Below are 23220 nucleotides of genomic sequence, written 5' to 3' on the forward strand. Positions count from 1 at the left end.
TATATTTCTTGTCATAGAAATTCTGTTTCCACGGTACTTAGGATGAAAAAATATACATATCACACTGGCGTCGTGATTTTTATTATTAGCATGAAGCACAAAACAAAATTTCATACAAAATTCCAGTCCCTGTCGTTGCCTGCAAAGCATTATACTAATTAGTTTGGAATTACACGAAAGTAGAAAAAGACTGTTTTTCCTTGTATGTACTGATATGTAGACTAAGCTCTCTAATTACAGTGTACATGTAAGTTACGAGTATTTAAACTAGTTTCCTTGCAAGGAAATATATAGAAAAGATGTTACTCCAGCTAATGTTTAATGAGCTATTTCTGCAGATAGACATATAAGAAATAGAAAAACGTATCATCAAATACATATATATGAATATGATTATAGACTGAACAATTGTGAACACTTTAGAATATCATCCCAGAAATTAATTTCAAACATTGAGTACCAAGGCATCAGTAAGCATAATTTGATATGTATAAGTGCAACAAAATCAGTCAAGCAGCTTTTATGTAGTAAGCATTTGTGTTATGATTATCTAAAACATCTAGGGATGTTTAAGTATTGTTTTCGACTGGTGATTAAAACTTGACTTTCACACCCTCTTATGGCCCTATTCGTAAGTCCAAATGATGTACCAGTCATGACGTCATGTGCGTATCATGTTGATATCAAAATGAAGCGCTGAGGTTGCCTCAAACGCTGCCACCCTGTACGTCCTACTTTTCTCCCTAACCGTTTGACAACATGGATATAAACACTACTATGTGTGTGGGTTATGTGTGACTACATAGACCAACTTTTTATTTCAACTGACCATAGCACAGTTGTAACATTCAACATCATACAAGACGAACTTGTGCAGCTGAACCTCGTGTATGTGAAAGACTCTAGCTGTCTAGTTACCGAGTTTCAAGAAAACAACAAAGGAGAGTCATATATTGGATCTAGCAATAATCATTTGGTGAACAGTTTACATAAATGTGAACGTACTGTGGAGAACATTATAAATCTTCTCTACTGCTAACTCAAATGTTCTCAAGAAAATGTCTGCAATGGTAACATTTGACCTTTTGTTTTTATCTGTGATTCAGCTACAGAGATCATCATAAACACATCAAACCTTCAACTATTGTGTAAAGATTAATCTCCCTTTAATCTGTTTTTCACAGTATCAGTCTAATCAGGATTCAGCCTAATGATGTACATATCAGCTATGGAAGAAGGTTGAGCCAGGACCAGTGAAATACGCTTCAAATGTATGACGTTGAGGGAAATTGTGGGAAAGAAAAATCTTGGCGAGACCCGATTTTTGGCATACATTTTTGTCAGCTAAGCTTAAGATGTGAATTAAACAATAGTTGGACAGGATCCTAATGGATATTGATCTCTGGGTTAAGTTTACATTTATTCACATAATGTTGTCTGAATAACTTTCTCCTTTCATTAGTAATGATCTTCGGTAGCATGAGAATATGTACATTTCATTGACCATTCCGGAAACAGTCATACTCTTGTGATAATCTTCAGTGGTAGAGTGGGACTGCCAATGAGGAGTTACTAAGATTTTTATGATATATCTGACGTTGGTTGGTTGGGATTTAGGCCCCTGAACTGACAAGGTCATTAAGGTCGTCATTTTCAATCTGTCTTCAATAAATGAAACATTTAGTGTTTCAAGCAATGCTATGATCACATACGCCTTCACTACGCAGATGGCTCTAGTTTTCGGGATCTTGTTATTGATCGTCTTGATGACCACTGAACACAGGAAAGCTCATGCAGTGGTAGCTCAAACTAGATGTCTCTCTTCAGTTAAGGAAGAACATCACCCCAGAATATGAAACCTTTCTTTAAACCTGAGATCTGATACGATAGAACACTCTTCCAAATAAAGTTCATTCCTTTTTGAAGACAATCAGCGGTGAAAACAGTTGATTGTTAACCATGTCAATAGAAAAAAAAACATGCCTAACTATATGGTAATCTTTACACTCTGGGCATAGCATAGCTGTAAGTGTTACAGGAGGGAACATGTACTCTCCCAAGTCAAGTTCCAAATCAAACTCTAATTATGACTTTTCTTTTGTGATATATTTCTTATGTGTAAGGATATGTCTCCATATATGAATAATATACTTTTAATCCCAGTAATCTAGGAAACAGATATTTCTGAAAAATAATTTTCATATGAAAGTTGCTGATTCAACTCTAGTATTTATAGATATGCTTCTGTACATATATATATATATATATATATATATATATATATATATATATATATATATATATATATATATATATATATATATATATATATATATATATATATATATATTCACAAATCAAAAGACGATATGAATCACTGAACTATATGAGAACCCGCAGCCAGAGCCCCAGGCCATAGTCGGGCAGCCGGCCCGCTATCAACCCCAGCTGTTCGTGCTCTCCTTTATACCTGCAGGATATATACACACACACACATATATATATATATATATATATATATATATATATTGCTAGTTAGATGTTTAGCAAAATGTGTGACAATAGTCCCTTAAAACAGCTTACCCTTATGGCAATTAGTTACCAAGAAAATAATATACCCAGCCACACGTATCACATACACAGTTTGCGGTGAGTATCGTAAAGCGTCACAGATAAATGACATATATAATGTAGAGAGAAGGAATACAGGCCTGAACACTACCACACAGTAACTCACACACCATCTGTCTGTCTAAACTGGATTATGATTTTCATATTTAATCTTATGAGTCAAATTTACATAAATGCAATCACTTATCCTCCCTACAATCTCTTACGTTTAGAAAAAAGAAATAGAATAAGAAATAACGCAGCTAATCATAGACAATCAAATGTTCCTGAATGAAACTTTTTCCGTCTGCAGGTCTTGGCAAACCAGACCGTGATGTCTTTTGACCAATATACATATTCCAGTGATATAAGATGTGCTGGGTGCAGCAAAGACTGACATGACAGTGTTTTCTGAGTGGTTGATTTCTGTGACTTGATCCTCGTTAGTTTCACGAGTGTGAGAACCTGGCTACAGTTTCTATGACAGAAAATATCGTCAAGTCTGTTCCCACAACACAGCCGTGCACTAGGTTGAGGGGGATTGGTTACTTGTTTAAACGCTTCAGGTAGCACAGTGTTGCGTCAAGACTACAGTGAATGAGTCTTGAAGATCAGGAGGGACTCTTGTTAAGCTTTGAGCTGTAGCAGGACTGGTGGAGAGGCCCTGGAGGCGCTTAGACATTAGAGAGGTCCTGGAGGTGTTTATAAGTTAATGAAGCCCTGGAGGGGATCAGACGCTGGTGAGGTTCTGGAGGGTTTCAGACAGTGGAGAGGCCCTGGTGGGGTTTTCCATCATCGTGGTCAGCCTGAGTGGGAGAACTGGTAAGACTGCGGCTGTGGTGGGGTCTGCTGGCCGACTGATGCAACTGGTCCAGTTCTGGGTCTGAGACGTATGGCGTCTGGGAGCGGTGTGGGCGAGGCGGCCTCGTCTGGATGTTCTGGAAGAACTGCAGGAGACGTTCGCTCTTCGGGGAAGGAGTCACCGACCTGAGGTAAAACAAAACTCTTTAAACGTTGCTCAAATCTTAAACGTTTTCAGTTCCCTTCTCAAAACCCGTCACTATTCTAAGTACATTAACATCTGCGACAGTGAATGACAGAAACGTTAGAAAGTATGACACATACTGACGAATATCTTAAATTCATCTCTTTCTTTCTGACGACCTGAGACACAGGAGCAACAATTGTCTCTCCTCCTCCTTCAGAACATCCTGGAGGAGGAAGCAACAGTGTTACAGGAAGGTCCTCGTCGTGTGACGCGTTATGGACGGAGACACATCAAACGTTTTTGCCAAGATGACGATAACAACTGACCTGTACACTGACCTGTGTTGACCTGCACACTGACCTGTGTTGACCTGTACACTGACCTGTGTTGACCTGTACACTGACCTATGTTGACCTGTACACTGACCTGTGTTGACCTGTACACTGACCTGTGTTGACCTGCACACTGACCTGTGTTGACCTGCACACTGACCTGTGCTGACCTGCACACTGATCTGTGTTGACCTGCACACTGACCTGTGTTGACCTGCACACTGACCTGTGTTGGCCTGTACACTGACCTGTGTTGACCTACATACTGACGGGTGTTGACCTGCACACTGACCTGTGTTGACCTGCACACTGACCTGTGCTGACCTGCACACTGACCTATGTTGACCTGCACACTGACCTGTGTTGACCTACATACTGACGGGTGTTAACCTGCACACTGGCCTGTGTTGACCTGCACACTGACCTGTGTTGGCCTGCACACTGATCTGTGTTGACCTGCACACTGACCGGTGTTGACCTGCACACTGACCTATGTTGACCTGCACACCGACCTGTGTTGACCTGCACACTGACCTGTGCTGACCTGCACACTGACCGGTGTTAACCTGCACGAACTTTGTTTGACCTGGTGTTATGCCTTGACGCCAGAGAGTGATCACAAAGAGTAACCGGATGACGAAAATGATGCATCAGAATGATTTAGAGTAACTCAAGGCTTCACAGTGTGATCAAGACGTGAACTAATGTTTTATGTGAACTAAATGAGAAGTTACGTGATAATGTCTGAAGATCCAAGTGAATGGCCTACTGTGCATACCCCGAGCATTGATCAGGTGTGGAGATCCTAGAGTGACATTGTACGGGATAAAGCCCCCAGAGAGTGACACTGGCTGGGTAAAATTCTAAAGTGGCCATGTATGAGGCTACCTCAGAGAGTGACCATGTATGGGAGCAAGACCAGAAAGTGATCATGTAAGGGGTAACCCTAGCAAATGACGACGTAGGAGCAACCCCAGAAAGTGACCATGAATGGGATAACCACAGTGAGTGATCATGTACTGGATAACCCCAGAGAGTGACCATGTATGAGATAAACACAAACAGTGTCCAAGTATGGGGTAAACACCAGAGAGCAACCATGTATGAGAGCCCCAGAGAGTGACCACGCATGGGTAACCCCAGACAGTGACCTTATAATGTAATCCCAGAGAGTGACCATGTATCGTGTAAGCCCATACAATACCCGTGAATGAGTATCCCAAAGAATGACAATGTATGGGGGTAACCCCAGAGAGTGAGCCGGGGAGGTTGTACCTGACGTCATCAGTATGGAGTCCCAGCTTCTTCAGGCAGTCTTCAGGGGACACTCCACAGGACTCACAGTGTCTGGTCAGCCGGGGTTCCGAGGGCACCACCTCACCCTGCTGCAGACGCTCCCTGGCTGCTCCCTGTGAGGGCAGAGGGAGGGAGGAGGTTAGTGAGGGAGGGAAAGCTGTGGTAGCGGGAGGGAGGGAGGGAGGCCGTAAATGAGGATGAGAGAGCCATCTCTACGGTAGAACATAGAGGAGAGAGAGAGAGAGAGAGAGAGAGAGAGAGAGAGAGAGAGAGAGAGAGAGAGAGAGAGAGAGAGAGAGAGAGAGAGAGAGAGAGAGAGAGTTTAGTTATGGGTGGAGGGGAAAAAATGGTGGAGTGCGGTCGGGAAGTTCTTATGGCGGGCACCGGAGAGAGTCATTGAGGGAGAGAAGGGAAGTTGATGGTGTATGGCTGGAGGGAGTTGGTTGGTGGTCGATGATGTTAGTGGTGCAGTAAGGTAGACAACCTCCTGCCATAATAAATGATACACACATCCACTTAGGAGAGCCAATACATTAACAATCAGGCACAGGCCGCCCTGTCTCATTAATGCCAATATGAAAAAACACACCGTGTGCCAGTGATGGCACACCGGGAACACAAACCCAACCTATGACAATAAGGGCGTCCACCGAACACATCTACCAAAATGATAAAGTTCACCAGCAAACATCTCACACGACAGATAACGGAAACTATTTGTTTGGGGGAGTTATCACGGTGCTCAGCAGAGCCGACATCAGTTGTTGACCTACAACGAAATTAACGTCGAAGGTTAAAGGTCATGTGCATTATAATTACCTTCCAGTTTAAAGGTAATTGATTAATTCTCCTTACGCTCATCTCTAGCTATTTCACGGCTACAGTGTAGCATTTTCTTGCCCAAGACAACCCATAGTTTCATTGGTTATTTATTCCAAGTCTTCTCATTCATATTTTCCAAGAGATATGAGTGAAACATGATACTCTCTTAACTACTTTCTCTAAACAATCTTTAAAATCTCTTATTTCCTTTTTTTTTCATAATGACGGACATGACACAGGAAAATATGCCTCGTCAAACTCCAAGACGAGTAAGAAGTAATCAGCATGTAAATGTAGAGATAAGTTATACGAAGAAGAAAACGAAGGGAAGACTTCCAAGGCTTGGCTGTTTGAGGAAGCAAGGCATCATGATGGTCAATGCTCGAGTGGCAGATCACACGGAAATTATGGGAAGCAGCAGCTAGACGCGTGCGTCGCGTCCAAGCCGCGGGAATGGAGACACATATTGACAGCTCACGGGAACAGAGAGAGAGAGAGAGAGAGAGAGAGAGAGAGAGAGAGAGAGAGAGAGAGAGAGAGAGAGAGAGAGAGAGAGAGAGAGGGGAGAGTATACAAAAAGGGTCGTTCAAGAGAGGCGATGTTGGGAGAGTTAATGAGACGGAGGTCTTTTGATTCCACTCTGGTTGGTTGATGAAGAGGAGGAGGAAGAACGTCCCCAGATGTGAAAGCAGTGTTCTATACGAGGACGTATACTCCCCCCCCCCCCTCCCCCGATACAAAAGAGCCTCTCACATGATAAAACAACCCCAGTTCTTGGGAAGCAGAGTTTGTGATGTTCATTTCAGGTATGTGGTGTTTTCAGGAGAGAGAGAGAGAGAGAGAGAGAGAGAGAGAGAGAGAGAGAGAGAGAGAGAGAGAGAGAGAGAGAGAGAGAGAGAGAGAGAGAGAGAGAGAGAGAGAGAGAGAGAGAGAGAGCAATTCCGTGAATTCTGATGGCGAGGGATTTTGCGCTCTCTAGGTTATTATTGACTATGGCTCTTAGACTCTCTCTCTCTCTCTCTCTCTCTCTCTCTCTCTCTCTCTCTCTCTCTCTCTCTCTCTCTCTCTCTCTCTCTCTCTCTCTCTTCCCATGCCTCCTACCTCTCTTTCTCCTGACGAAGCTGACAACATCCTCGGTAACCAAGCGGCTGGAAAGGCCACGCTTGAGCCGACGACAGACCAACACCGGCGGTCAACAGACCAGCTGTTCAACTGAGACATACAGATGTCTCTCGTGGACCGCCATGGCCTCCTTCAGGAGCATTAAGGGTAAGGATCATTTCCTAGACCACTTGCCTCGTGACCCAGAGAGGCATCGTACTTCTCTACACAGAGGTTTATGGCTCTCTTGGTCATACCCCAAGTATGTTACCTTCATCCTACACAGAGTGGAGGGAAACCAAAGATGACGTGTTAAACTATCTCCTCAACATACAAATAGTGAAACCAAAGATCCACTACACTTACAGTCTGACGTGATCCACTACACTTATAGTCTGCCGTGATCCACTACAATTACAGTCTGCCGTGATCCACTACAATTACAGTCTGCCGTGATCCACTACACTTACAGTCTCCCGTGATCCACTGCACTCCACTACACACTATCAGCGTCTACAACAAGCCACCTCACCCCCTCACTCTCCGCAGCAACAACCCACCACAAGCCACTGGCATCGAGGAGTCGTTCCTCTGACGTCAAAGCCGTAGCTGTCTCACCGTGAGCCACGGGGCACGAGGGTAAACGGTGCACCAGGAGCAGCTGTCTGCCCCACGCAGCGGCCGCACTTCAGCAAATGAAGAGCAGCCAAGCATCAAGACCAGCTGTGTTGTGATCACTATTTGTATGTTGAGGAGATAGTTTAACACTCGTGTTGCCTCGTCTTCTTAACCTTTTATATTTGCACTATGATTTTACTCCTATGTATTCATGAACATATACACGCACCCTAGTTCATGCGTACCTAGTCTATTGACCAGCCCCTAGGGGAGGATGAACAAATGGGTAGACTGTGGACCGGCAGCCGCGACCAGGATTCGAACCGATGCCGGTTTGATCCCAGGCGGCCCGTGCATGCATGACGGTCAGCAACGGTAACCGCTGCAACACAGGGCTGGTGCAGGAATCTTGCATGGATGACACAGTTAGCTTACGTTGCAGGTTAAAAAATGTAAGAAACAGTTGATGACAAACAAGATTTTTTTTCCTTATTTTTCTCGTCCTATTTTCCTTTCATCTGAGATGGCCATCATTGGGGCATGTTTCGCTCATGCCCTGCCCGTCATTATGTACGGAAGAAAAACAAGGAATGCAGAGAAGAATCACAAGGAGCGCAGAGATATGCCTTTAATGCTCTACAGATATATATATACCGTATCTGTGTGTGTGTGTGTGTGTGTGTGTGTGTGTGTGTGTGTGTGTGTGTGTTTCTGTGTGTGTATGTGTGTGTGCGTGTGTGTGTGTGTGTGTGTGTGTGTGTGTGTGTGTGTGTGTGTGTGTGTGTGTGTGTCTTTTAAGAAAGGTTGGACGGCGAGGCAGATGAAGCTAATGTTGTGCGTCAGAAGGTAATGATATAATCCACAAAGGGAACGCTTGAGGCTTCTGATGTTACAGCAGCTGCACCACTGCCGCTACCAGCTGCGGTAACAACAGCATGAGAAATAGAAGCTGCAACAGAGGTGGGAGGAGGAGGGAGGTAATAAAAGAAGCACCAAAGACAGCATCATCAACAGCCACAACAGCAAGCGGCAGCAGCGGCAGCAAAGGAGTCAAGGTAGCAGCAGGAGCAACATAACAGCACCAGGCGACGTCTGACATCAGAAACAACATCATTACCAGTAGTAATGTGGCACCAGACGGAGGATGCCTGGCTATATATAACACCAAGGAACGGACAGACTGAACATAAAGGTCAATCTTCCAGGAATATCCCTCAGTATGACCTCGACTGAATACCTGAAGGAGAGATCTTGAAATAAACATTTCAAATTTTAATGTCACGAAAATATTAGTTCATCTCTTTCACCAGTTGAGGTGGAATAAAAAGTCTATTATTAGAGAAGTTGACACCTTATGATAGAGGACTAAAATATACGTATCTCTTGAAATGGATTCTCCATTTTCCTGAAACGCTTTTGTGAAGCCAGTCATCTCGCATCTCTCAACGGGATTTCATTTAGATATTCCAAGAGAAGCTAAAATTAAAATGTTTGAATGTCAGTCGAAGATCATTCTTAATGTGAACTCTGGCATCTGTACGTGCCTCTCGCTTTCAGAGAACATGCACGAGAAAAACGCTAGTGAAGAACTCTGGACTTGGATTAGAGTCATGTATAAAAATCAGATTGAAAAGAAAACAACGGGAAAATGATGATCAAAACTACCTAATCTCTTTAGATCAAAGACGGTAGAATCTAGGGTCAAGGCGAAGAAGATGTGATGGGATGTAAGAAAGGGATTTTACCAAAGTTCAAGTGTCCCCATTCTCACGTGTTCACTTCTACACGACTATCTGATGCCTATCGTGTATATAAGATCATCCTGATTATATTCAACGCAAAGAAATGGAGCCGATCAAGACGATGTGATCATAGATATGATATACAAGATTTATTTCATGTGCCATGTAACATTTACACCAATGTTTTATGCTTTGGTTAAAACGTGTTTATGACTTCAGTTATGATTGAATCATGCTGCAACTATATATTACGTACATTCATATCATAACTGTTTCATGATAAGACAAGTAGGTATTCTAAACCAGAGCAATATATCAGCAGGAAAGGTTTTATTAAAACTTGAAGTTGGTGTTCAAGATTGTTTTGGTCGGTGGTCATAAATTGACACTGACAGCATAATGACTGACAGTACGTTTTCTTCCCGTTTAATGAACCTAAAGCCAACTTTTCAGACGAGGTAACACCCTCGTTATTTATCTTATTACCCGGCATCTCTGACGATGTTATTGATGCCCCCAGCACTCCTGCCACGTCAGGGTCTCTCTTGTATCCTCGTCACGTCTTTAACGCCTCAGCACTTTACCATGTTCCTCCCTCCCCACCGCTGCCTCCGCCTCAGCCAGCATCATCACCTCCAGCCAGCAGGAAAGGGAAGGAGATCGGATGGTCTCATTTCACATCGTTCCTAATTAACAAGCTACACCCTGGGGGATCCTAACCTCCTGCTGCTCCCTCTGTACACTTACATCTTCATTTGCATCATCGTCGTCCACTCACTTATTACAATTTCACTGTGTCAGTTTCCCTGCATTCTGTTCAGTTTATTTTTTCACGTTTAATTCAACAAGATTGTTATGTAAACACGAAGCATTGTCAACACTGGCACAAAGATTGTTTACCTTTCATCCCCAGTGATCACCTGAAGCGAACATCCTGTTTATGACCAGATGTTATTAACAACTTCCAGGCTCACAGATTTGTTGTTTTGGTCCTCAAGACCAGGATTTCAGTGTCATTGTTATTGCAGCAGAGTGTTCGTTAGTTACTTAGGCCTTATCAAAGCTTATCGACTGCCAAGGTCATTGAGGTCATCAAGGTCAAGTTGGAACCACCAGTCGAAATAATTTGGACAATTTCTTTAGATGTTGAGGGTAATTGTAAGGCCATATACACTCTCGCTGCTTGTATGGCCCTTGTACAGCAAAAGAATATGTCATTACCTTCAGCTGTTGTCGACTTCTTAAGTAAACATTTGGTTTGACTAAACTAACTGTTGCTCTTGCTTGTCAGAGCGTGTGTCTTATGTCAAGATGTTAGGCAAGGAAATACACTCAAGACTGAGAAGATGTGGGAGTTAGAATGTAGGCTGGGAAGTGATTGTTTGGCGTCTGCAAACAAGTGAAGGAAATCCGGATTGATTATGTGGTTTAAGGCAGGAGATATTGATGGTGTGATTCAACTCTCTCTCATACTCTCTCTCTCTCTCTCTCTCTCTCTCTCTCTCTCTCTCTCTCTCTCTCTCTCTCTCTCTCTCTCTCTCTCTCTCTCTCTCTCTCTCCCCTCGGGGCCCACGCAACCGTTCCCTATTTCCCCTGACCTAACACGCCACAACATCTGCTCGACAAACAGCAGCCAACACCACTACCACAGCCTCGCTCATCTCCTGTTGTTAATGACCTCTGGAAAAGTTGACTTTATAGAAACCTTTTATATTTCGTTTTTTCCATTCCTGATCAGTACACTGCTCCGTCCAGTGTTATTCACACATCATGCGTTGTGTGTGTGTGTGTGTTGTGTGTGTGTGTGTGTGTGTGTGTAACACTGTACCTGACAGATCTAGAAATGTTCCAGGTGGGGATTTCTTTCTTTGTGATCGTTGGATCTTATTTTTCCACGTTGAATCTATCGCCCACAAAGGTTGAACCAAGATGGACTTAACCTGAGTCTGAGTCAGCTGTGATCCAGATATTGTTTAATCTTGTTTGCAAGTGGGTATTGCTTGGGCTAATATTTGTTTACCACAGGTTGTTTACTCTTGCCCTGGATGATGCGGCAAACATTGTCTCACTTCCTTAGATCATCTTTTACATGTAGTTCGACTCAGTTGTAATCTACTTTCCTTAACAAGAAAGGTTGTATTTCGCTCCGAATAACAACAGTGTCCCAAGCGACCAAACCTTAACTACGTTTACTAGATATTACTTGACTTGACGCTGACATCCTGGCTGTGTTATGTTAGTTTCCAGGAGAAATGCGTCACCCTCAGGCTATAGGTCAGCACACACACACACTCTCTCTCTCTCTCTCTCTCTCTCTCCACCATAGGGGGAAGCAGACGCCCTCCTCCCTCACTCGTAGGGTACAGACAAAAAAACACCTAGCTCACCAACAGGTAAATAAAGTCACGTGTGGAGGATCATGCCCTACAACCCGTGGTCGGTGGTGGTGGTGATGGTGGTGAGGTGGTAATGGTGATGGTGGTGATGGTGATGATGGTAGTGAGGTGGTAATGGTGATGGTGGTGGTGGTGATGATGGTAGTGAGGTGGTGATGGTGATGGTGGTGGTGGTGATGATGGTAGTGAGGTGGTGATGGTGGTGATGGTGATGATGATGGTAGAGGTGGTAATGGTGATGGTGGTGATGGTGATGATGGTAGTGAGGTGGTGATGGTGGTGATGGTGATGATGATGGTAGAGGTGGTAATGGTGATGGTGGTGGTGGTGATGATGGTAGTGAGGTGGTGATGGTGGTGATGGTGATGATGATGGTAGAGGTGGTAATGGTGATGGTGGTGATGGTGATGATGGTAGTGAGGTGGTGATGGTGGTGATGGTGATGATGATGGTAGAGGTGGTAATGGTGATGGTGGTGATGGTGATGATGGTCAGTGTATCATGTTCCTGTACAAGAAAGGTTGGTATTTCGTGATACAGTGGTGATGATGGTGGTGAGGTGGTGACAGTGGTGAGGGGCTGGACGCCAGCCAGTACAGTACCGGGAACTCCCGTGTCTTCTATATTCCAGCCTCAACACCGACATTCTCGCCTCATTCCTCCTCCTCTCACTAGAATCTTTACAAACTCGTTTGCCTCACTCTGGAAATGAAATTCTCTTCTCTCAGAAAACGTTCTTTTTCCCCTCTCTCTTTTAGGTAACACTTGGTTTTATGTATCCATATATATATATATATATATATATATATATATATATATATATATATATATATATATATATATATATATATATATATATATATATATATATATATATATATATAAATTATCCCTGGGGATAGAGGAGAAACAATACTTCCCATGTATTCCCTGCGTGTCGTAGAAGACGACTAATAGGGGTGTGAACGTGGGCTGGAAACCTTCCCCTCCGGTTTTACTTTTCCAAATGAAAAAACAGAGAATGAGGCCAAGTATGGGGGTATGGGGTTTTCCTTCAGTTATCTGTCCTGGAACGCTACATCGCTAACGCGGGAAATAGCGAATATGTAAGAAAGTAACCCTTAGTCGAAGCCATGTTGGTTAAAATGGTGAAATGAGTTGTATCACAGAAAATAAGAATGAAATATGAGGGGATGAATTCAAGCGGCTCAGGTGACTGAAGGCAAACAGGTCATAACAAGAGAAGAAAACGACAGAAGGGAGAGAATTCCACTTTGGCTGTTGGGAACATAAAGGCGCCAACATGACGACCAATACTCGTGTGGTTTTTCCACACAGCTAAACTGCTACATCTGATGACGTCTGTCAACTGTTCAATAACGTGTTATGTGAGTATCATCTGGTAAGGTCATACTGCGAGCCACAGCTGTGGTCCGGCGCTGCTACGGGAGTCTGTGATGCGTCTAGTGACCAATTACAACGCTGCTGACTCTCTTCCACCACCAGCAAAGCATTGCCTTTCGGTTCACATATTGGATCGTGGAAATAGATACACGCTTGACTCCTCTATTCTGTCGTATTCAAATCCTTTACCATTTCCACTTGATCACTCATAACACGAAGCGCTGAAAGCCTCTGTGAGTTTCCATCATACTTGGTATAAAGCCATTGTGGCTGTGGCGGGGCGAGCAATAAGAATGTTGCACCAGCGAATCACAGACAATTTCGCTGCGATTTTTGCCTGGATCTTAAAGTTCATATCTTTGAAATTCATGTAAAATACCAAGTGATCTAGTCTTCAATAACTGGTCGTCTGGATATCACATTATTGCTTCTTAAAACATGATCGTTAATGTTTACCGTTTTTCATCTTTAATTCTCACCTGGTTTTTTGAGGCAATATCTTGGATGGTGTTGGCGCCGTCGGCAGAGAGACCAAGGCTTTGTACCAGAGCGTCACCAGTAGAGGGCTTCCGCTCAGCGAACACCACAGTATGGAAGGGCACCCGCTGCCTCCTGCTGCAGGAGGTCTCCTGTGACACAGTACTCAAGAACCCTCGAACCCTGGTCTGAGAGGAACCGTAGCGAGAACCTTGCCAACCTGCTGGAAGAAGGAAGTTAGACATTATTATTGCTTGTGATGCTCATTACTCAGTAGTTATATGAATAATGAACAAAACCAACACTGAAAAACAGTATATCCTCCATTATCAAAGTTGGAACTTAAAAGTATACAACCACGAGTTTCATGCTGTGCTTACATCACTTTAGATGACCTCCAGTATGGTAATGTACATGATCTTTATATACATTTAATATACGTTTATATTCAGTCAAACAACTACTGTACTTTGTCACTGTCTCAGAGACTCACTATGAACGGCCACTCAGACAAAACATTATCTTGAACAAGTTGGCGACTTTCTTTGTTCTTTTTCATGTGTATGTTAAGGTTTCTTCATGGTTTAGTGGCCATCCACTGATCGTTAGTCAAACTGTCAAAACAAATCAAAAATCACCAGAATTTTTTTCTCTATGATTTTAGTGATACTTTATTGTTTCGTTTTAGTGTAAATGGTTCGTTGAGGTTAATCATAACGCTAAGAATCATTGTGGTTCCGAAGCGTCATTAATCAATTTGAAACTAACTTGAAATAAGTTGTTTCCATTGTTTTAAGGAGTTGAGTGCTATGCTGTTATTTCGTACTATTGTTTTAAGGAGATGAGCACCATACTGTCATTTCGTACTAGTGAAGCTTCGGATCTATAATATTCCGGAAGAAAATAATGATCTCGATCATTGACAACGCCAGTGCAAGACTACGAAGCATTTCCTCTGGGACTCCGCTCTGTACTGCCTGTGCTGCCTGGGCTGTCCGGCTCTCAGAAATACTAGTTCAAGTTCAGTCATGATTTATCACGTTTACTTAAAGAATCCATTAAAGTCTCTATGATATGGATAAACATGATTGCGTTACGGATAGGTATCTTTATCTACATCTAAATGCTAGTCTATAGATTGTCATTTTGTCGAACACACTCTCTCTCTCTCTCTCTCTCTGTCTCTCTCTCTCTCTGTCTCTCTCTCTCTCTCTCTCTCTCTCTCTCTCTCTCTCTCTCTCTCTCTCTCTCTCTCTCTCTCTCTCTCTCTCTCTATATATATATATATATATATATATATATATATATATATATATATATATATATATATATCTGTGTGTGTGTGTGTGTGTGAAGTATCATGGTATAAGGATATGTTTTCCAAGAAATATTGACATTTCTCTCTACCATCTGATTGACTGGTCATTAAGCAAGTCGCTAAAGGTGAGGTAAGTGCTTTCGTGTATAAGTCTTTACGACCTCTTGCAGAGTGCAAGTTTTGCTTTGTCCTTTGCTGAAGATTGCGTGTACAATGACCTGATTAAAATGTAAATTAAATATGCATCGACTATACTCACTATACTCACTATACTCACCTCAAGAGGAAATAAAACAATCATATTTTCGTCATATGTTTAACTTATACGTAACGATTTCTAGTTAACTGACCATTCAGCACTCAATAATCAGTACACCTAACAGTCAACCTACGATGACCCTACAAATCTCGAAAATCATGAGAGATGGAGAGATAATGTCGAGTGGTATTGACGTATTGATGATAGGTCCCGTGTTGCTCCAGTCTGCTACTGCCTACACCACCTCAGTCGTGTCTACGTATAATCATTCCACTAAATATATCATTTAACATGAGACACTTACACAGTAGGAGCGAATATGGTGCTACAAAGGTTGATCTGCAAGATGTTAGGGAGTTTTCGGTTGGTGGCTGTAGCATGATGTTGACGGCTTTATATATATATATATATATATATATATATATATATATATATATATATATATATATATATATATATATATATATAACTCGTAGATCGTCGATGAGCACGTTTGTATGATCATGGGAAAACGACCGTATGATCACCAGTTCTGACATTGACAATAATTTGTAATTTGATCGTTCAATTGGCGTGAACCAATCACAACTTTCGTTACATTTACACTGATCTTGCAGCCAATTAAACTTTTACTCATCGTCAAGAATCAGTAACTCCGCCTTGCTGAGACTTTGAGCGGGAAGCTACATGCTGACGTCGCTTTTGGATCGACCAATGGAGAGAGAGCTGACACATACAGCCCAAGTCCTTCGTGCCAGACAGCCTCGGGACATTCCAAGAGTTGATTTCCATTATCAAGTATTGAGTAGCAGTCGTGAGTGAGCGTGTCTAAACCTGGCATCGAGTCAGTTCTTATCGAGTAGACTAAAGGAGATCAATATTTTTTCTTCAAGTTGTTTGTCCTCCTAACCCTCTGCTGTGCTCGGTCATTGCACAGTCTTTCCCGTATTTACATGACAATCGCGCAGCGCTTCCGTCCTCACCCGAGGGTTCAAGTTCCGTCCCAACTCAACTTGGTGAGTTATCCTGACAGTTGTTTACGCCGACATTCCAAAGCATCATTAATCCGAAACATGACATATCCTCACCTAAACTAAGCAACTCAAATTCTGGGACAACTTCATATAAACAGATATACGTTTCCTCAATCTTAGATTATTTAGTACGATTTTTTCCTTCTAATAATGAAGCTTCGGATCTATGATGTTTGGGAATGAAGCGCTGACCTCGAGTGAACTGATGCGTGTTCTAGAGTTCCTATATGTATGGCATTATATTATGGTCTCTTGTTAGCCCACTGAATACCTACTTCCAGTGCAAGGTTGAAAAGATAAAAGTGTAGATTTGATTCTCCTTCCGTGGGAACCTTGTGTTGTAGAATTAGAATGACAATGATTGCGTCAGCTTGTGATTGCCGACAACATTTGTTGAACATCAGGTCGTACATATTAACCATTGCCTGGGCAACATACACAGTGAGTCTGTAGTGTAGCGACGTATCCAACACCTGAATAAAGTTGATGGTTTCTGGTGTTGGATGTAGCTTGACGATAACGGCCACTATGACCTGGGCGGCTGATGGTTGTAAAGGCCAAACCATCGTTACCCTCAACACTGTGCGGCCAACTCCCTTAACTCGCGTAGTTTGATATTCTCCCCGTCGTGTGATGGATCATATGGTTGTCGGTCACCTGGAGTCTTGCCAAGCAGCAGGTAGGAGTGTGATCAGGGTTCCGTTGCTCAGATGAAACCGGGGCAAGGAAGGGTGAGTTATGCGCGCACTTCACAGCGGTCTCCACCGTACGACGCTAAGTTAACAACATTAAGTATGATCATATGTTTATATGTAAAAGTTTGTACTGTACGTGGAGGAACTTTACACTCAACCCCCCCCCCCCCCCCCTCCCATCTCTTGAATGTTCTTTTATCATAAAAATGTTTAAATTTGTGTATTTTGTGTGGCGCGTTGGTGCACATGACGGAAACAGATTAGCATCATATTTCCGGATATCAGGAGAGCGTAGAGAGGGATTGTGGGCGTGTTGTAAGGGGAAGACTCTCAATCGCGGGAGTTATGTTTGAGGAAGGATTGTCTGGTGGTTTTAAATGGCGGTGATGCGCCGAGATTTAATGGCCTTAGCATCGTGCTTAAGTATAAATGGCGGCGGTGCGCGGAAACTGAAAGGCCTGAGCGTCACGCCGCTGTTTAATGGTCGGAGGCGCTGAAACGCTGGATTGGTTTGAGTGGCTGATGATACACTCTTCATGACTCAGATTTTACCACTGTTCCTTTGTCTATGGAAGACATCTAGTCTTGGGGCGCCGCCCAGAAATGTTTGAGATTTAAGCCTGTCTGTACCTCGCCTGATTATCATTAAAGTTGAATAATCGTGTAAAACTCTGGAAATAGTAAATCTTGGGAGACTTTGGCCATTCCAGTGTAACTCTTACTCTAATTATGTGGTACGACACCAGACCTACCTACCTACCTAGTAATGTTTGGCGAGACTTGATAATGTGATTATTAAGACGAGAACATTTGTGATGGTGGCACACCTACTCGGGGAACTTGACTGACGCTGAGAGTTTCCAGGATCACACATACACTGGTGTTGCGGGCAGCCGGTTAGCTGGTTAGATATTCGATCTTTAGGTCTATCATCTGCAAGGGTTATTAACGACGTCAACATTGAAGGGTCTCCACCAATCGAAAAATCTTGAACACCTTCAGAAGTTCAAGATAATTCCATGACCACATACTGGACACTGGCACGGTGTACTGTGTGGCCCTTGGTCATGGCGACTACCAAATCTCGCATAATTCATTAGTTTTTTGCATCAAAATGAACTCTGTTTGGACGTGTTCATCAGTGGGGGAAATGTGGTCTTTTGTGTGAAATGATCAAGATCTCGACCGCTTCATATGCCCTGGTTCAGCCCGATGACAGCACGTCTTCCCCTGTAAACCACATCGTTCCAATTTAGTTGCCGGCATAAAAGAAAAGCAATTTCACCAAGTGACGTCAGCGGGTAGCAGACCACGCTGTGGTGGTGGTGCAGGTACGAGACTGTCGTCTGGTTTTGAGTCTCTCGTTTTTGACCTTATCAGAGAAAAGATCACATCCAGCTGCTGTCTAACGTCATCACGAGACCAACCACAGAGTAGAAGTTGGTTTGGAATTGATTATGGTTGGCTGGTTGGTTGACTGGCTTATTGGTTGGTTGGTTGGTGCTTAGACCTATTACCTGCCAGGGTCATTAAGGAAGCCAACGTCAAGATATAACCACTTGTGGGAAGTCTTGAACATCTTCAGGATGTTCACAGAAATGAAAATATTCAGTTCCATTAAGTGGTAGACACATCGTTATCAGTTCAAGACAATGAACGAGTAAAGCAATGCAACATCAAGCGGCCAGGAAACACAACTGTAACATAAAAGAATATTTGATTTTCTGCCGATGGCAAGTTGACTCACCTGTATCACCGAGGATGGTGGAACACAGGTCCCTAAGTTGGTTCTCCTCTAAGTTGTCCTCAAGGTAGTCGTCCACAACCTCGATAGATGCAGCATGGAAGTCGATCCTTGGCACTACCTTGGTCGCCGCCACTCCTGCACCTTCAGGAACCTTGTTTATTTCAACCATCGTCTTAACTCCGGGTGTCGTAACTTCCTCCGCAGTGTCGTCGATGTTCGGGAGAGACTCGAGCTCTACCAGTGAGGTGATGAGCTGGTGGCTGGACGCCACTGTAATACAGGCGCCTCCATCCTCCTCCTTCTTGACGAAGGACTGATCTGTGTTACGCCAGAGGTCCTCAACGTCCACCTGTCCCGTCGTTTGGGGCGTCGTTTCTTGAGCGTCAGCGACAGTTCGTGTTGTATCGTTCCTCTTGTCGTCGTTATAATCGTTGTTGTCGTCGTAGTGCCGGCTAGTGTCGTTACTGAGGGTGTCGCAGGATCGAGCGACGCTCGGTGCAAACAAACTGACTCGCCTCAGTATGTCTCCGTCCTCGTCAAAGCTGAAGATTGGTGCGCTAGGTAGGATCAGGCCCAGCAGTTCACTCTCGTTATCTTCGGTGAACATGGCGTCATTTTCGTTAGTGATTCTGTCTTTTATGGTGATGACGGCGCTCACCTTCCCAGACTCCAGCTGTGGGTCATCAGTCTCGACAGCGTCACCATTTATTCTTCCGTCTGTGTCCCTCGTATCCAGGGGACCTGGTTCGCCGTACATCATTTTGGGTTTGTGGAGGGCCACCCGCGAGATGTTGTCGAGGTCCAGGTGTCTGAGGTGGGCCACCTGGCCCAGCTGGTCCACGTGGTCCGCCATGAGAGTGGCCAGGGTGAGGAGGCTGGAACGGTACACCGTCTGCAGCAGTGAGGGTCTGGGCTCCTGGGCCGGGCTGCTCATGTCTGCTGCACCATCCTCAGCCCAACTCGTCGTCAGCGGTGCGCAGCTCTGCCCACACTCACCTTGTAGTACACGGGGGAAATGATCGACACCTCTACTTGTATAGGAAACTGAGATGCTTGTGGCACAGTCGTTGTCTGACACGTTTACTTGTAAAGGACACACGGTGAGGGCAAATGTCTGACACCAATGATTGTATAGGACACTTGGGTTTTTGTAGCATAGAAGGAAAATGTCCGCTATGTTTGTTCGTATGCCTACTGTGGGATGGTTTGAATAAGGTCTGGTTCCTGTCAAAGAAATGTTTGTCGAAACCAATTATAACATTACTGCACAATTCATTTATTTGAATTAATTTTTCTCGCTCGTTATCAAGGCTGTGCTGTTATGGAATTTATGATCCTCTCTGCTGTTTGTCTCCCTCTCGCTCTCTCTCCCCCACCGTTAAACTTCGCCTCCCTGTTTACTCTACATTCATCCTACTCCACCAACACCTCTCCACCCTCATCCCGTGTCTTTCCCCTCTCTCCTCCTCTGTCCCTATGTCTGTTCTTCCTTCCCATTTCTCAGAGAAACAGTAGCTGATCCTCGCAACACAAGGTGCATTGCAATCATGCAAAGTTGCATCAACCATTTCTTCCGACGTAGGATCCTCATAAGAACCGAATAGGCAACAAAAGGGTGTAGGAACGCCATTGTCTCCCGGTGTAGTGCCGGCAGCCTCGCTGGTTCACCTTACCCGAAACTAAACAAGAATTGATTTGAAAGTAACTGTACACTTGTGAACCCTGAGCACCACCGCCAAGGCGACAGTATACCTTTTATGTAGGTTAAGACGAAATAGTTGACATGGTACGTCTTGAGTGCTCTGAAGCTTTGGATAAAGAACACGTCTTCAATCTTCAAGTACTAACACTGAATATTCTTGAACACAATGACCTAAGTCTTTGAGATCAGAGGTTTAACTCCTACAGTAAAGCATCTTATTTCTGTGAATACGTCCTTTTAACCTAACTGGTACAGGAATTAGTCCTAGAGGATAAACTTACTTCTTTTAAGGGAAAATATCATAACCCTTTCGAATCGTAGGTTCGAACCCCGTAGGTCAGTGACTTTAACAACCAAATGTAGTATTCTGCGCCCAGACACTTGTCCTTGACCTCGCATGTGAAAAAAATATAATCCTTATGAAACAACGACTTAACTTCGTAAACACAACATCCGAAAACAAGGTGAGATTGCAACAGCATTTCTAAATACAGTATTTCTAGCTGTCCGGTATGATAGTTTAACGATGAATGATGACGCTTTGGCTATACTGGTGATGAAAATGCTTGTCTCTCTCTCTAACAGTAGTGGACGGGGATGTGGCCATGACAGAAGTTGACAGAGGAGTGATGAAATATCGGATGAACGCTACAAATGATGTTTCATGTTTTGTAAACATCGTGAATGAATAGGTGTGTGTACATACGTATGTTATGAGTTTGATAAACACGCGGAAGGTCACTAAGTTGTGGGTTTGATAAACACGCGGAGGTCATTACAGTTGTGGGCTTGATAAACACGCAGAAGGTCACTACAGTTGTGGGTTTCAACACTGTTGCCCCGGATATTGATCAGTGGCGGGAGGGCCACCACCACCAGCTGGTCACGCTGACCTTTACATGTGTTGACATGTGTACCGGCGTCACTACCAGTGAACGGTGACTCTCCTCTTCCTTCTACTAAAATCTTCTGTCTTTAATCTTATTCGAGATTCATAATCTTGTTTCTCTTATCTCAAGCCTCGTACGTATATCTTACTCTGCCTTCCTTCTATCATCATGATTTACAAATCTTGTCTCTATCACTGTGACACTTGTCTTTGTGCATTCCTTCTCCCATCACCATGATCCTTGATCCTTGATCCTAAGATATTTCTCTCTCTCTCTCTCTCTCTCTCTCTCTCTCTCTCTCTCTCTCTCTCTCTCTCTCTCTCTCTCTCTCTCTCTCTCTCTCAGGATAGATGTTTTTCTCAATAACTATGACCTGGCACAGCTCATGTTTTTCTATTCCTCCAAAATTCGTAAATACTTTCCCTTGTCTTTTCTTTTTCCGGCTCGTAAACCTCTATATTTCAATTAAGGTCCGGCCTTGATGTGCACTTTCGTCGGTTCTTGGAGCCTTCAACATAAAAAAGTGTTTCAAACTAAGCCACGAAAGAGTCAGGAGAGATTGAGACACATTTCTACGCGAACAGATGGATTATCAGACGTAAAGAACAGATCAATACCATTACCAGCGGAGAACGTTAGGAGATCACGGTTGGCAAAGTAAGACAAGAAGAGGAAAGGGTCTGCTTCCTCCCATACACACACAAACTGGTAATCCCAGTTAGGTAATGACATGCACACGTGCACAGAGCAACACTCACACACACGGTGGTAGAACAACCAGAGAACATTACATAAAATCTGTAAGGAACTTGCTAGATGAGGTTTAAACATGTTCCTTTATAGGATAAGTGGTGGAATAGGCTGAGCAAGGACGCTGGTAAATGGGGAAAGCATACAGACGTTTATATGATCGTAGAGAATGTTCCAGAGATGGGACCCCACGAATTCAATTCTCCCTCCCCTTGTACAAAAGGGTAATCAAAAATAGGGTTTTACACACTCTTACAAAGGCGACTACACACACACACACACACACACACACACACACACACACACAAAACCTTCATTAAAGGTCACAATTCCATAATCCTTCTGAATTTTTTGGGCAACCAGATCCGGAAACTGCACCCGCCTCCCTGTTCCTCGCCTTCACCAGTCCACCCAGAGCCATCTCTCTGATGTCTCTACCCGTGTGATGATACCACATACCCCTGCGGTTCCTCGCGTACCTCTGTGGTAGCCCCAGCCCCTGTGGTAACCCCATTTGGTCTGTAAGGACCATTTTCGTACTGTATTCCACTGGACAATGTCTAAAGTGTGGCACTGTCTTGCCCCAGTGGGATCCACGTGCTGGGCTGGCCACTTCCGGTGTAAACACTGGACGTACACTTGCACTACACTGGCGACTGTCTTCTGACTACGGGAGACACTTTACACCACTTGGACAGAACTTGGTGTGCCACTTGGTGGTGGATGGACCACTGGAAGTGCGTTACCACTCGATGTGGAGGGCGTGGGAGCAGAGGGCGTGGTGAGGGAGGCAGGTGTGTTGTGACCAGAGCGGCGCGCGCGGCGGAGGCTGGCCAACTGAGGGCTGCTCAACTCTCGCGGCCTCGCTCCACCACCGCCTTCCTGACACACGCGCCCTTACACGCCCACACTCTCCTCCCTCCCCGCGCCCACACTTGCCCACACGCCCACACTCTCCTCTATCTCCCCTCCCCCTCAACACATATATACATATCTTAGGCTGGGGGATGCACATTTTTACACACAAGCATGGGAGTAA

At 43.9% G+C, this 23220-nt stretch overlaps 2 protein-coding genes across 5 annotated transcripts in view; one reads left to right on the top strand and one right to left on the bottom strand.

Moving 5' to 3' along the window:
* Positions 1-59: 59 nt before the first annotated feature.
* Positions 60-23072, bottom strand: LOC139749239 (uncharacterized). Of its 2 annotated transcripts, none has more exons than XM_071662963.1 (5): positions 22928-23072; positions 18840-20063; positions 13789-14009; positions 5206-5339; positions 60-3597 (listed from the first exon to the last, which is right to left on the bottom strand). In XM_071662963.1, exons 2-5 carry the CDS (start codon positions 19771-19773, stop codon positions 3369-3371), a joined length of 1518 nt encoding a protein of 505 aa, XP_071519064.1. In that variant the 5' UTR covers positions 19774-20063; positions 22928-23072; the 3' UTR covers positions 60-3368. The 2 variants fall into 2 exon arrangements, with proteins under 2 accessions (XP_071519064.1, XP_071519063.1); XM_071662962.1 differs by having other exon boundaries at positions 22819-23024.
* Positions 15998-23220, top strand: part of LOC139749240 (uncharacterized) — a 37040-nt gene continuing 29817 nt past the window's right edge. Inside the window, exon 1 of one of the 3 annotated variants that reach the window (XM_071662966.1) lies at positions 15998-16379. The gene's annotated coding sequence lies outside the window, so the exon portion shown is untranslated. The remainder of the gene's footprint in view (positions 16380-23220) is intronic. The other 2 variants (XM_071662965.1, XM_071662964.1) reach the window with 2 other exon arrangements.

Source organism: Panulirus ornatus, chromosome 6 (assembly GCF_036320965.1).
Source record: "Panulirus ornatus isolate Po-2019 chromosome 6, ASM3632096v1, whole genome shotgun sequence".
NCBI classification, from domain to species: Eukaryota; Metazoa; Arthropoda; class Malacostraca; order Decapoda; family Palinuridae; genus Panulirus; species Panulirus ornatus.

Coding starts and splice junctions, on each gene's coding strand:
- LOC139749239 (XM_071662963.1), bottom strand. CDS start 19,773: ATGAGCAGCCCGGCCCAGGAGCCCAGACCCTCACTGCTGCAGACGGTG. Junction 5,340..13,788: donor ATATTGCCTCAAAAAACCAG/GTGAGAATTAAA, acceptor CTGCCCTCACAG/GGAGCAGCCAGGGAGCGTCT. Junction 3,598..5,205: donor CTCCATACTGATGACGTCAG/GTACAACCTCCC, acceptor GTTTTACCTCAG/GTCGGTGACTCCTTCCCCGA.